At 47.1% G+C, this 13707-nt stretch overlaps 1 protein-coding gene across 11 annotated transcripts in view; it reads right to left on the reverse strand.

Annotated features, from left to right (window-relative positions):
• Window positions 1-13707, reverse strand: part of TCF3 (transcription factor 3) — a 122414-nt gene that overhangs the window by 46094 nt on the left and 62613 nt on the right. For 7 of the 11 annotated variants that reach the window (XM_037885803.2, XM_037885802.2, XM_037885801.2 and 4 more), the window contains exons 4-5: window positions 9923-9996; window positions 7910-8006 (exon numbers count right to left, since the gene is read on the reverse strand). In XM_037885803.2, coding sequence (XP_037741731.1) covers window positions 7910-8006; window positions 9923-9996 — 171 coding nt within the window. The remainder of the gene's footprint in view (window positions 1-7909; window positions 8007-9922; window positions 9997-13707) is intronic. The other 4 variants (XM_037885807.2, XM_037885806.2, XM_037885798.2 and 1 more) reach the window with 1 other exon arrangement.

Below are 13707 nucleotides of genomic sequence, written 5' to 3' on the forward strand. Positions count from 1 at the left end.
CTTCACATTAGCCCAATAGACTAAAGACTTTAGACTCAGACTTTAAGGGTCAGAGGGGATCATCTAGTCTAACCTCCTGCACATCATGGGCCACTGAACCTCATCCCCCCCTGTAACCGACCCCTAACCGCTGGCTGAATTACCAAGTCCTGAAATCTTGATTTAAAGACTTCAAGATACAGAGAATCCACCACTTACTCTAGTTCAAACCAGCAGGTGACCCGGTCCCCACGCTGCAGAGGAAGCTCCACTGAGCTGTTACAGATGAATCAGAGAATCTCAGAGTTGGAAGGGACCTCAGGAGGTCATCTAGTCCAACCCCCTGCTCAAAGCAGGACCAATCCCCAACTAAATCATCCCAGCCAGGGCTTTGTCAAGCCGGACCTTAAAAATATCTAAGGAAGGAGATTCCACCACCTCCCTAGGTAACGCATTCCAGTGTTTCACCACCCTCCTAGTGAAAAAGTTTTTCCTAATATCCAACCTAAACCTCCCCCACTGCAACTTGAGACCATTACTCCTTGTTCTGTCATCTGCTACCACTGAGAACAGTCTAGAGCCATCCTCTTTGGAACCCCCTTTCAGGTAGTTGAAAGCAGCTATCAAATCCCCCCTTTTTTCTCTTCCGCAGACTAAACAATTCCAGTTCCCTCAGCCTCTCCTCATAAGTCATGTGTTCCAGACCCCTAATCATTTTTGTTGCCCTCCGCTGGACTCTCTCCAATTTTTCCACATCCTTCTTGTCGTGTGGGGCCCAAAACTGGACACAGTACCCCAGATGAGGCCTCAACAAGGCCGAATAGAGGGGAACAATCACGTCCCTCGATCTGCTGGCAATGCCCCTACATATACATCCCAAAATGCCATTGGCCTTCTTGGCAACAAGGGCACACTGTTGACTCATATCCAGCTTTTCATCCACTGTAACCCCTAGGTCCTTTTCTGCAGAACTGCTGCCAAGCCATTCGGTCCCTAGTCTGTAGCGGTGCATGGGATTCTTCCGTCCTAAGTGCAGGACTCTGCACTTGTCCTTGTTGAACCTCAGATTTCTTTTGGCCCAATCCTCTTATTTGTCTAATTTGTCTGCAGCCTATCCCTACCCTCCAGCGTATCTATCTCTCCTCCCAGTTTAGTGTCATCTGCAAACTTGCTGAGGGTGCAATCCACACCATCCTCCAGATCATTTATGAAGATATTGAACAAAACCGGCCCCAGGACCGACCCTTGGGGCACTCCACTTGATACCGGCTGCCAACTAGACATGGAGCCATTGATCACTACCCGTTGAGCGCGACAATCTAGCCAACTTTCTATCCACCTTATAGTCCATTCATCCAGCCCATACTACTTTAACTTGCTGGCAAGAATACTGTGGGAGACCGTGTCAAAAGCTTTGCTAAAGTCAAGGAACAACACGTCCACTACTTTCCCCTCATCCACAGAGCCAGTTATCTCATCATAGAAGGCGATTAGATTAGTCAGGCATGACTTGCCCTTGGTGAATCCATGCTGACTGTTCCTGATCACTTTCCTCTCCTCTAAGTGCTTCAGAATTGATTCCTTGAGGACCTGCTCCATGATTTTTCCAGGGACTGAGGTGAGGCTGACTGGCCTGTAGTTCCCAGGATCCTCCTCCTTCCCTTTTTAAAAGATAGGCACTACATCTTTTACGTCTTGGAAGGCAACACCCAGCGCTGGCAACTGCAAAGCTCACAAGTTTAGCACAAATCTTTACTGCTCCGCTCACAGCCAGTTTACAGAACGTGCTCTCCCCATCCTCCCCTTTTTGGAGGAATTATTAATTGTGTGTGTTCCGGCAGCAGCTAGCAGGGCACGCCAAGCTCAGACGCTGCACATGCCCATCGCAAGACAGTCCCTGCCCCACACAGCTAACCATCTAAATAGACAATGGGTGGAAAGGGACACAGGCAGAGAGAGGGGAAGGTTATACGGCAGAACTGGGAATAGAACCCAGCTCCCCCTCACCACCCAATCACTCAATCAGGCCATGCTGCCCCTCAATGACAGAAATTACATCGATCTGGGTGACAAAGCTGGCAACAGTGAGTCTGGTAAAACTGGGGGTAAATGCTAGAGAGGCTCATCACCACTTTATCTTAGTAACAGGTGAAAAGTTATGCAACAAAGGCCCAAAGTTCTGAACTCCTCTTCAGATGAGGAAGCCACCGAGGCAACCGTTGGTGGGACAGAAAGGTATACAAACATTGCCACAATTCATGCTGGTGCAGAGGACAATGCCAACACCAGCTTTTATGCATGGTGTTTTCTGGCTTTGTAGAGACTTCAGCACAGCAACTCTTGGGACCTGGACTACTTCTGGATGATCAGGCACCAGGGAAAAGGCACCTAAAGATGCCACTGATCTGTTATTTGTGCCTCAAGTGCTTACAACACTCCAGACCCATTAGTAAGAAGTCCCATCTCTCAAACCTTTCAGGTATTAAATCTCATGTTTTACACCAATATTTCATGCTACTCAAGAGCACATGGTAGAAGCAACACAATTCCTGGCAATGGCCAAACATCCTCCATCATGCAGTCCCTTAACAGCCAGGTTGTAAGGGTTACACTGATAGACCCAATGCTGTCTCAGGCCTGGCCAAACTGGGAAAAACATTAGCCAAGGAGCTCACGTTTTGTTGAACACAAGAGCTCTCTGGGAATCGTGATTGCCTGCATTAGCCTGGTCACACAGACAGCTCAGGGAACATGAAGCAATGGTAAGAAATGCACAAGACAGGTTCATTCAGTGTTCAGAAAGGGCACCCTTTGCCTTGGCCATCCTTCGTCTAGAGAAAGAGGACATGTGCTGTTGGGAAGTATACAGTGACACTCCAACGATCACACTCATTTGCCTGGATGTAACAGGCTAAGTTCCATCCACTGACATGGAGCCATTGCTTCCCGGAGCAGCTGTGATTCATGCAACCTTCCCCCCAAAATGTAGCTTCGTGTCGTAATCTCATGTTTTTCCAATGATGATTTTTCACAAAGCTATGTGATCTTCCAAACACGCACGTGCTGCACGATTTCTGTGAACCACCACTACTTCCTATTAACAGAGTGTCCATAACACAATCAAACCTACTCGGTCAGCCTGTCCACTTCAGCCCTTGGTACCGGAACACATCAGTGGGAAAACTGGATTAACATGCCCTGATGCGCTGTTGTGTAGCACCCACCTTCTTCCACCAAAATGGCCATTTCCTCCTGCAGTATCTGAACCTCTCTCTTCACATCCTGGTTCGCCTAGAACAGTTTGTCAGCAGCAGTCCCTGCAGGAGTCTCCGATTCAACCTGGACCTGGGAGCAACTGAGATGCACGACACCAAGGATCCTAACAGCTTGAGCGGAGACTGGATTGCAGCTGTTGTCACTATTGCTGGAGCTGCAGAATGGAGTGTCACAAAACCCAATCCCTGACAGAAAAAACACCCCTTTCTGCAGCTGGTGTCCACTGTTGCTCCAAAACCGCATGACTTTCCAAGCTAGAATTAAACCAGTCTCCTTTAAGTTTAGACACGAGCTCATGGGACTCCACCACCTGCATCACAGGACACCCGATAGTCTGTCTGGAGCTGGTTCCTGGGAGGAAGCTGCCATCCAGGTCTGCAGGATGGGCAAATCCTCCACTATTCCAAAGAAGGTGATCACTGCTACACCCATCTTCATGAAGATGCCACCATGGATCATTCGGCCAACGTAGGTGCATGAATCAAAGGAATTTTCGGGATCACTGGGCTATGCAGCCCAAATATTGACAGAGCTCATGAAGTTTCCTGAAGCTCAAGCTGAGGTTCTCCAGCGCTGAATTCCTACAGGCTTGTAAGCCTGCCTAACCCCTTCTGTGTCAAGATGCCTCTTGCCTCTCCACCATTTTTCTTTGGGGCAGGTAGAAAACGGAGCAGCAACGAAGAATGGTTTTATTTATTTATTTATTTTTAAAAGCAGCACTGGCTTGACTGCATTCCATCGCTAACGCACGCAGAACTGTTGGTCCCACTGTCAGATGCTTCAGTGGACAAGTTCGAAGCCTGTGGGGCAGCGATCTGCAGTTTGGGAAACCGCACACACCCAGGGAAAAATTGCAGAGGGAGTTACCACTTCTCGCATCCTCTTGCCCATGGCAGCGGGGCTGCCCTATACCTTATGCCATGCAAACTGACAGCTGACCGCTGCTCAAACCAGCAGGAGAGTGGGTTTGTCGGGGGGGGGGGGGGGGGGGGGGGGGGGAAGGGGGGGTGAGAAAACCTGGATTTGTGCTGGAAATGGCCCAACTTGATTATCATACACATTGTAAGGAGAGTGATCACTTTAGATAAGCTATTACCAGCAGGAGAGTGGGGTGGGAGGAGGTATTTTTTCATGCTTTGTGTGTATATAAAAAGATCTTCTACACTTTCCACAGTATGCATCCGATGAAGTGAGCTGTAGCTCACGAAAGCTTATGCTCAAATAAATTGGTTAGTCTTTAAGGTGCCACAAGTACTCCTTTTCTTTTTGCTCAAACTCCACAATTCCTCAGGGTTCTCAGAAACCAGAATTCGGAAGATGTTCCCCCTACCCATCCCACCCAGTCTTGGAATTTCTAGCCCAGAACTTGCTCCTGTTGAAAGGAGAGTCTCTTTTAGAGCGCTCTGGCATTCCTGGAGGAAATAAAAAGATGGTAAGACTTTGGAATGGATTTAAACTGCACTCTTGGAAAAAGAGATTGGAAGATGGCCAATTGGGAGGGTGATCTCACATCCTTCTCTGCTCTCTCCCCACATTGCTTGTATCATCCTATCTACACCCTTTCATCTTCTGCCTGTCCGTGTTGTTAGAAAGCCGGTACATTTTTCATTCTAAACTCTCTCCTCCCCACCCCAACTCCCATCCATTAAAAAAAAAAATCTTTTTTCAAACTGGAAACTTTTCCAAAAAGCTCTGAGATGTTTTTTAGTTTGCTGTGTTTTTGTTTTTAATTTTAATTTTTTTTTTTTAATTTTCTAGTTTGCCACTGAAGCCAGAATCTGGAAAATATAGATTTCAAAATTTCATTTTTTGTTTCTTCCACCTTCCCGCTGCTGAATGCAACAGAATAAAGGCTATCCAGGGCTTCCCAAACACACATTTTCCATTTCTCTTTTTTGCCACTAACTTTTCAGAACTTTGAGTGTGTGTGGCGGGGTGAGGGTGGGGATTAAAAGGTGAAAAAACCCTGCCCTGGCCCAGCCACCCTCCAGCCTATCACACGCAGTGGCAAAAAGGAGGAACACAATTTTGAATTTTGGGGGAAAAAGTAGTTCATGGATTACTTTTTTTAATCATTCCAGTTTGGGAATGAAAATGACTTTGAAGTTTCAGATTTTTCCTCTCCCTTTCTAAACCAGTCCATTCCCCACCCCCCCCGCCTCATTTCTGGTGTTGCAGCCTCTGCCTCCAGTGCTCCTGGAAGATTAGATCTTTTTACTGTCCTGGGAGACCTGGATCAAGCCACAGTCCCCAAGAATTTTGTAATGTGCAGCACTGACCTCTCATCGGGACCCACTAAGAGTTCGTAGGGCTCTGGGTGCTACGGACAGACATTCAGAGGGGGTGCAAGCCTTAAGTGCTAGCGACAGCTAAAGGAGACTCCCATCAACCCACGTAGGAGAGGCCCAAGTATCATGAACGTATGCATGGGTATGCAGTGGAATTAGGGGAATATCTGATGTGCTAGCAAAAAACCTGGAGTTCTGTCTTTAACAGTAAGCTTATCTTTTGGGCAAAACATCTCTCAGCTGCAGACATCTGGGGCTGAAACCTTTTTGTTCTTCCTCAAGGCAGCAGCTCCTGTTCACCTGCTCCATGAGAAATCTTAGGAATTATGCCACTTTTAGCCAGTGGCAACTCTTGGAGCCACGTTTGGCTCTTGGACATAAAGAGTTTTCTTCCCCCAAACCTGAAGGATTTCACGCGGACTTCTCTGTTGTCATTAAGAAACTCTACCTCTGCTTTTATTACACCCTCCAGGTCAGAAAGCAAGGAGCCACCTCCTCTGATCCAACCAGGAAATAGCTCGCTCAGAGGCGCTCTTCATTTCCTCCTCTGGATGGGACCCTGGAGACTTAACTTGGAAATTCCCCTTTTAACCACAGTGGGGAAATAACCATCTAGAGATGGACTATCTGGAGAGCCAGTCTCTGGTGGCCTGGATCTGACAGCTTCCCTCTTCCACCACATACAGAGCAGGAGGAGGAAATTGGCCAACATTTGCTTCCTAGATCTATTAAGTCCTTCTCTTCCTCTTTCTCCCTCGCTCTGGAGAAGGAGGAACCACCGTTTTTAGCAGGGATTTTCTTTTAAAGAATACAGCCCCCCCTCGCCTTTCACTAAAGGCCACTGCCAGTAATAGCCTTCCTCTCCCACTTCCAGACTCACCTCAGCAAACATGCTGGCCACGTTAACAAGAGGGTTTTAACCACTGCTGCTAAGGGAAAGGAGGGGACATCTAACCTGGATTCCTTGCCTAATGTAATTAGAAGCTCTCTAAGCCCTTCAGGATGGATATTTTCTGCTCTTAATCCCCCAAGTCTGTAGAGGTAAGGGGGTAAGTTGTCACGTATCCTTCTTGCGCCCAGTTGTGCGCAAATCACCATCTCTGGGGAAAGAGGGGATGTGAGCAGCAGCAAGCAGCAGCAAGGCACTTAAAGAGGTGTGGTCCCCTTACTGCTGCCTGACGCAGACAGTCAGAGAAGCACGAGGAAAAGAACGGGGCTCTCTCTGCAGGTCCTCAGCAGAATTCAGTGATTATCTTGGCTCCTCTGGAGACAGAGCAGGAGACAGAGTGCGGGGACCTCACGTGCCAAATAGGGATGGAGGACCAGGTTAGAGGAGTGCAGAGCACTTGACACACAGGCGAGACTGGCTAACCCCCCATCATCTCCACTATCTGGTAGCCGCAGTGTGAAGGAACACCCTGAAGGTCACACCTGCCAAACAGGACCTCTGTGGAAAAAAGCTCCTTAAATCAAAACAAACTTCCCTTCCAGGAATGCACATAGCAACATTTGGGGAAGAACTAGGAGAAGAACATCAAGGTTGGATATCAATGCCCCTCGGTCAACCAGAGGGGCCAGTGTTGAGCAAAAATGTACATGGCACTTCCTTCTTTCCAGGCTGTTTGAGCATCCTGCACTCTGGACAGGGTGTCAAGAGAGACGGGGAACGAAACCAGGCTCTCCCACACACCAATACTACTAGGTCGCACTACAGCCCTCGTGCAAAGCACGAGACCCCAGGCTGGTCACTTCAAGCGCAGAGTGGAAACGGGTGAGAAAGGAAGGCCTTTTGAGCCATGGTGCAGGTTAGGAAAAATGTCACAAAGTGGCATGGGGGGCAGGAGGGCAGAAAACAGCTACCAGCTCTCATATGCAGTCAAATCATCATCTAATGTAGATTTACAGCCCCAGGTGTGCGCTGTAAACGGGGTTATGTTCCTGGCTCTTTGATCTTGGGCAAATCCCTTCTCCTCTCTTGGATGGTTTCCCCTCCCATCCTCTCTGTCTGGGCTATTTAGATTGTAAGCTCTTCAGGGCAGAGACTGTCTTACTATGTGTCTATGCAGCACCCAGCACAACGGGGCCCTGATCTCTGCTGGGGACTCTAGATGCTACTGTGATAGATCAAAAAAATACCACCACCATGTAAAATACAAAGGCCCTTGTGCATCCATAAAACAATGACAGAGCTCCTAGACAGCAGCTCATTCGGCCGCAGGTTTGAAAACAGCAACTTTTGGTGATGTTTGGGTGGATTATTATGGTCTGTGCAAACACTTTGGATTAACCACTTCATTGGGTTTTTTAATTCACCTGCATTACGTAGGATGACAACCTTGCTCAGAGGTACAGCACGCAGCACTTACCTACTAGTCCAGCTCCCAGGAATGGTGATGAAGATATGCTGTTGTGAGATGATAGGTCCCTGTGTTCTCCATAATGGGCGCCTTCACCATAGCCCTGCTAATGTAACACAAAACAAGAATTGTACCTGTGAGATTGTCACTGGGAAGTTATGGTTTATTTTATTTTTTCAATGGATGAGTGGAAAGTAGAGAACTCCCAGGGCAAGGCTTGCCATTGGGCACTCCCCCAGCTAGCGTGGGTCTCAATCAAAAACAACTAGCCCCAGAGTCACATCAGTTGTGCCACCTGGAAGCTTGCTTGAGCAAAATCCAGATCCAATTATCTTTATGTAACTTGAGTTTAAATATAAAGAGGGACCCAAACCACAACATTTGGCTCTTGATTTCAAACTACTTCCCCCTTTGCTTCCAAAGACACACAGTTCAGAGGTGTCTGCACTTGGGAGTTTTAGCCTGGTTCATCCTAGAAAGGGGACAGCAGTGATATGGGGATTCAAACTCCAGACCACAAGAGGATTCATTCATTCCAGCATCCACCCCCAGCTATGGGTGAAGGAGGACAACAATAATGCACTGGCTTCTCCATCTCCCTTCTTCACACGTCTCAGCACCCGGGGACAGCAGGAGGCCCAGCAGTGCTTCCAGGGAAGTGAGCTGGTTTGGAGAAGAGCCACAAGAACAGCTCCCTGAGGAGAAACAAAACACTTCCACGCTGGCAGCTCCCACCCAACTCGCCCCCGGCCTGAAGGACCTCGGCACTTGGCAGGCACCGTGTGAGCAATTCCTCCTGTTCCAAGGAGAAATGGGCCATAGCATCCACCCAGCCCACCCCTCCCCAAAGCCATAAGGGGCGAGGGTGGGGGGGAAGAGGGGAGGTCTATAAAAATGAGAAACGACGTGGTGCCTGTTTCATCGCTGACCTAAGGGAAGGGAACGGTGCCATTGTGAAAACGAATCACATAAACCCATTAAAACATGAGCATCTGTCAAAAAAAACACCATTTCAATTAAGTTAATGTCTTTTCTCTCTTCCCCTCCTCGGGCCCCAGTTATATGCTGTCACAGCCTCAATTCCTTCCCTGCAAACACTTCCAATTCTCTTCCTCCCGCCTCCCATGGCTTTCCATTCCCTCCCCGAGAGCTCCGTGTCAATCTGTGGGACTGTAACCCTTGTAACCAGCTCTCTTACACAGGGACCTCCAATACCTCTGGGATGAGCACTCATCATGGGCATTGATAAAGCTGGGAGATGATACAGATGCTCAATGTGTTCTGGCAGCAGCAGGCTTAATGGGGTGGCAGCACATCCCACACCCAGAATGACCACAGAGTCTGGTTCCAGAGCCAGGCTACTCCAAGGTTCTGCAGGCTGGGGGTGTTCTGGTTGGACACCTGGCACCATCAGCTGCCAATTCAAGCTGCTGTTTTAGGTGCCTTATTACTACATTCCAATTTCAGCCTTCCTCCTCCATCACTTGGAGAAAGCTGGAGTGCCAAACGCACACAAGGTACAATCGTAGTAATCCGTGCTAGATGCCTAGCTAAAAATGTTCAACTCAGAGCCAAGCTAACACTCCTGCTCTCCCCACTCAGCCATCAGGAACTACTGCTTTCCTCCAACTTAAAATGCAAGTCCATGCATGAGCGAGGAAGTGCAGGGTTGTCTGGACAAGCCAAGTCAACACTGATCCAGGTGCCATCTAAACTACACTATACTTTTTAAGCAAGGAGAAGGTTTGCAAGAAAGCTGCCACAACATTTGCCCGGGCCGGCAGGGCCTTACGGGCATGTTGCTGTCGCAGTAATAAAGAGACAAACCTTCTCTCGACCAGCACCGCTGCAGAATGACTGCAGAAATGACCTGTCTGAGGGGATTTGCCGAGGATCTATCACTAGAACGACAAGAACAACGTTTGCAGGTTAAAGCTGACTGGGCACAAACACACGCCGAGAAGCCATCATAAAGACCCTGTTTATTTTTGTTTAAGGTCCCTGTTTACGCTTCATCCTTACCCTTCCTTGGTCAAATGCAGAGCTGTTTTGATCTCCTGCACCCCAGGAACCCGATCCCGGCCTTTCATCCAAGCCTACCAAAAAACAGGGAGAACAAAGGTTACTTTGGCTTTATCAGCAAACCCCCAAAAGTGTCCTCTCAAAATTAACTCTTCCTTCTACAAACAAAACAATATTTTCATTAATAAACCATTTCCACTTATTGTGACCGACCCTCTCCCTGAACCTCCCCATTTCAGCTTAGAGCCAAAAGCTTATTTAGCAAGCTTCAAAACAAGCCCTGCAGAGTTTGTATACATGATCGAGAACCAGGGATGGGGGTCGGGGTGGGGAGGGAAAGTGTTTTTTAACCTTTGCATGATTCATGTGATAGCTTGTAAATCTGGTCTTCCTAGAGGGCAACATTTAAGAGGACTACACATTAAAAAACTTAATGCAGGTGCCCCCTTGCTGCCACATGGTCCAATTTATGTCAATGGAAAGAACTGTACATCAACTGAAATCTGTGCTTGAAACTGTTTGCTCACAGGGCCAAATTCTGCTCTGCTTTCTACTTCTGCAGATCTAGGAATAACTCTCCTGCCTTCAGCACAGTTAACAGAGATTTGCACCAGCCTAAATGAGACCATCACTTGAGCTGTTGGTGTGCACTATCCTAGACACAACCTCATGCTCTGCATTTTCATGCCTGTTTGAGTAAAATTTTACTTTCACCCCAGAGGAGCATAAAGCTGTGTCCCTGGCCCATGAGCAGCACCTGAGCACAAAAGATTTAGTCAGAACATTCTCTAGTCAATCTAAGCACGAGGATCCTTTGCAAATAGAATTAAGCCCCAAACCTCCCGCTCTGAATCCCTCTCCAAAAGAGGAACACCTAACATGACTTATTGGCGACTGTGTAGGTAATGAACTATGGTGTCTCCACATAGGAAAGTTTTACCATTTATGCAGCAGGCACTGTCCACTCACGAGAGCACTTTTCCTGTTTTGCTATAAACCCTTCCAAGCGACAAACTAGTTTGAATCCAAGCTACTTATACTGGTATAACCCCACTGTGGGCATTCCTATTCCAGTGTAACTATAGTGGCTTAAATCCACACCTAAGGTTACACAAAGAACTCCTTTCCTGTGGAGACAGGGCCTTTAACTGGTACCAGTAGGCTTTATTGGCCATACAGGCCTAATGCTCCAGTGGTTAACGCCACCTATGGGCAATGCTAGGTATGATTTAAGGCTCACACTTTAAGAAACTACGCTGCTGAAAGGGACTGTCGGTAAACCCAAAAATGACACAAGAGACACAAGGCAGAGGCCACTGTTCATCTAGATGGAGGCTTGTGTTGGTTTACTTGGTTGAAAGATCACTGGTTAGTTTAGGAAAGCTGATCTCTTGGAGTGGGTGGGACTGTGGCTGGGGTTCCCATTCAGTTTTAAGATAGTCAGCTAACGCACAGGCTTTGAGAGTCAGCTAGATACAGAGATAAAATACCTCTGCCTTTGTCCAAAGGCTTGCATCCATGTTTAACAAGGCAGTACGTATTCTATATGGTCCTGGATCAATTCATAGTTTATGACCTTCACAACTGTAGGGCTAAGATTTTCAAAGTAGTCTAACAAACTGAGGTGCCCAAATCACACTGAATTTCAATGGGAGTTGGTACTGGGGTGGGAGGGAGAAGAGATTTTCACTAAGAGATCTAGGAGCACTAGCCTCATCGACTCTCAAAACAGTTGTGCTTCTAAACTCCCAGTTTCCTTTGAAAATTCCAGGTCTAGCTGTGTACACAATTTAAAATATATACACACACGACATACATAAAACTGCTCACAATGTGCAGCAGCTCACAAAGCGTTTAGCAACCACGTTGTCCTTTCTGAATATACGTTTTTATATACAAAATACACATTTCTGACAAGTACACACTTCAAAACAATCGCATCCCCCACCCAACAGCCATTGCACCCAGATAGCAATGTTTTTCCATAAATCAGCTTTTTAGATTATCAAACAGACTCACTCATTAACTCCAATTTCACTATTTCAAACCTTGCACTTGACCCCGCCCCCCCCCCCCCCCCCCGCAAAAAGTCACCATTTAAAGAGATGTTGACATTAAAAATTCACATTCATCTCAAGCAGCTCCAAAACACTCCACCACTCCCTCCCTCCGTGCAAGAGGCAAAAAACCCAGCTCAAGATTGTTTGCCTTCACAGCTCAGAGCTGCAGTACACATCACAGCCAGGCTGGAAAGGTGGCAACATACAATCTATAGCGAATGCTTCACAATAAACAGCAGCTCCCTAATCCACCGCTGATAGACACTTAAAAAACTGAAGGGGTGAGGGTGGAAAGGTTTTATATTGGAGGGGGAAAAGTCTAGTCTTGGCTGATCATCACACCACCCTTCTTCTCTGGCCTATGCCTGGAATATGCATCCCTGTGAGTGCAGATCATCTTCTGAGCGTTACACAAAATCCTACATAGGACCAAGAGCCCTCGACACCTCATCAAGCTGGCATTTTGGAAGTCAGTTGCTTACGCCCTATAAAAATCCAGCAGTGCTTGGGGTAAGATTCTTACTACATTCAGATGTTCTCATCTCTTAGAACATGAGTTACAAGCCAGCTTAAAAACAAACCAACAAACCTAAGGACTTACATTGTTTTTCTTTATAAAGTGAGATAGTTTATACCTTTCAGTCAGTGTCTCCATACATTAAACTGCAGAGCAAACAGGGGGTGTGTATTGGGGTGGGGGTGGAAATGGGGTGGTGAAACTGTCTCAGTGGTTGCACCAATTTCATTTTAGCAAAGCTTATTATTATGGCAAACACGCCATATTTGTCTCCTCCGCTCCCTTTACTGTTCATTTAACCAGAAACTTCTTTCAAATTACATCCTTCTATTTCTGTGCCTTTGTGTTAATCATTTCCCCAGAGAATTGGTGTTTAATTGCTGTCTAATTTGCATAATTATGCATATTAATCTCTACACCTAATGAATATTCATAATTCTCATTTAGATTTTGTTTTCTAATCAAAAATTTCCAATGTGATTACTGTGCAGAGCAGGGATAAGCCTCTAATAATACCTTGGATACTAGGGAGAATTACTGCCAATTCTCCCACCTCCTACTTCCTAGAATAAACTTTTGCTTTGCTAATGTGTTTTTCTAAAGCAATTCATCTGCATACCCTGCAAACACCAATAGAAATCAGGAGACAGAAATGCTCGCTCTATTCATGTTGGTTTCAGGAGTATTTCCAAAGCATTTGGACAGTTTGGGTGAGGCCTGTGAGACGCCAGCCACCAACTTTGTCTCATTTCACCCACCTCACCCTCTGCATGGAGGGGGAGGGGAAGACATGACACAGGACGAAGCACTCGAGAACTGAATTGTGGGTAACAGCCAGTGTAAACAGTGCAGTCATGTCCGCACACACAGCACTCCAGTTAGCTGTCCTAGCTGCACTGCCCCCTGGGTACTTATCCACCAGTTTTCTAAAGAGCAGGCGCTTGTGAGAGTTTTCACAAGACCTTCTGGGAGCCCAGGGGGACTATGGGAGAAAGGGTCAAAGGCCCTTGGAAACTCAGGCCATTCCCTCAAAACCAAGTCCAGGATGAACAGTCAGAGCTCACTCTTTGGTCAGAGTTTCTCTCAAGCATCTTAAGAGGCTGGGGAGGACGTACCAAGTAACATAGGGGGAGAGCCAAAGAATAAGAACAGCAGATACTGGAATTCATGGTGACTGTCAAGAGTGAAGAGGCTCAGGTCCCCTCCAT

The sequence above is a fragment of the Chelonia mydas genome, chromosome 25, assembly GCF_015237465.2.
Source record: "Chelonia mydas isolate rCheMyd1 chromosome 25, rCheMyd1.pri.v2, whole genome shotgun sequence".
In the NCBI taxonomy this organism is placed as follows: domain Eukaryota; kingdom Metazoa; phylum Chordata; order Testudines; family Cheloniidae; genus Chelonia; species Chelonia mydas.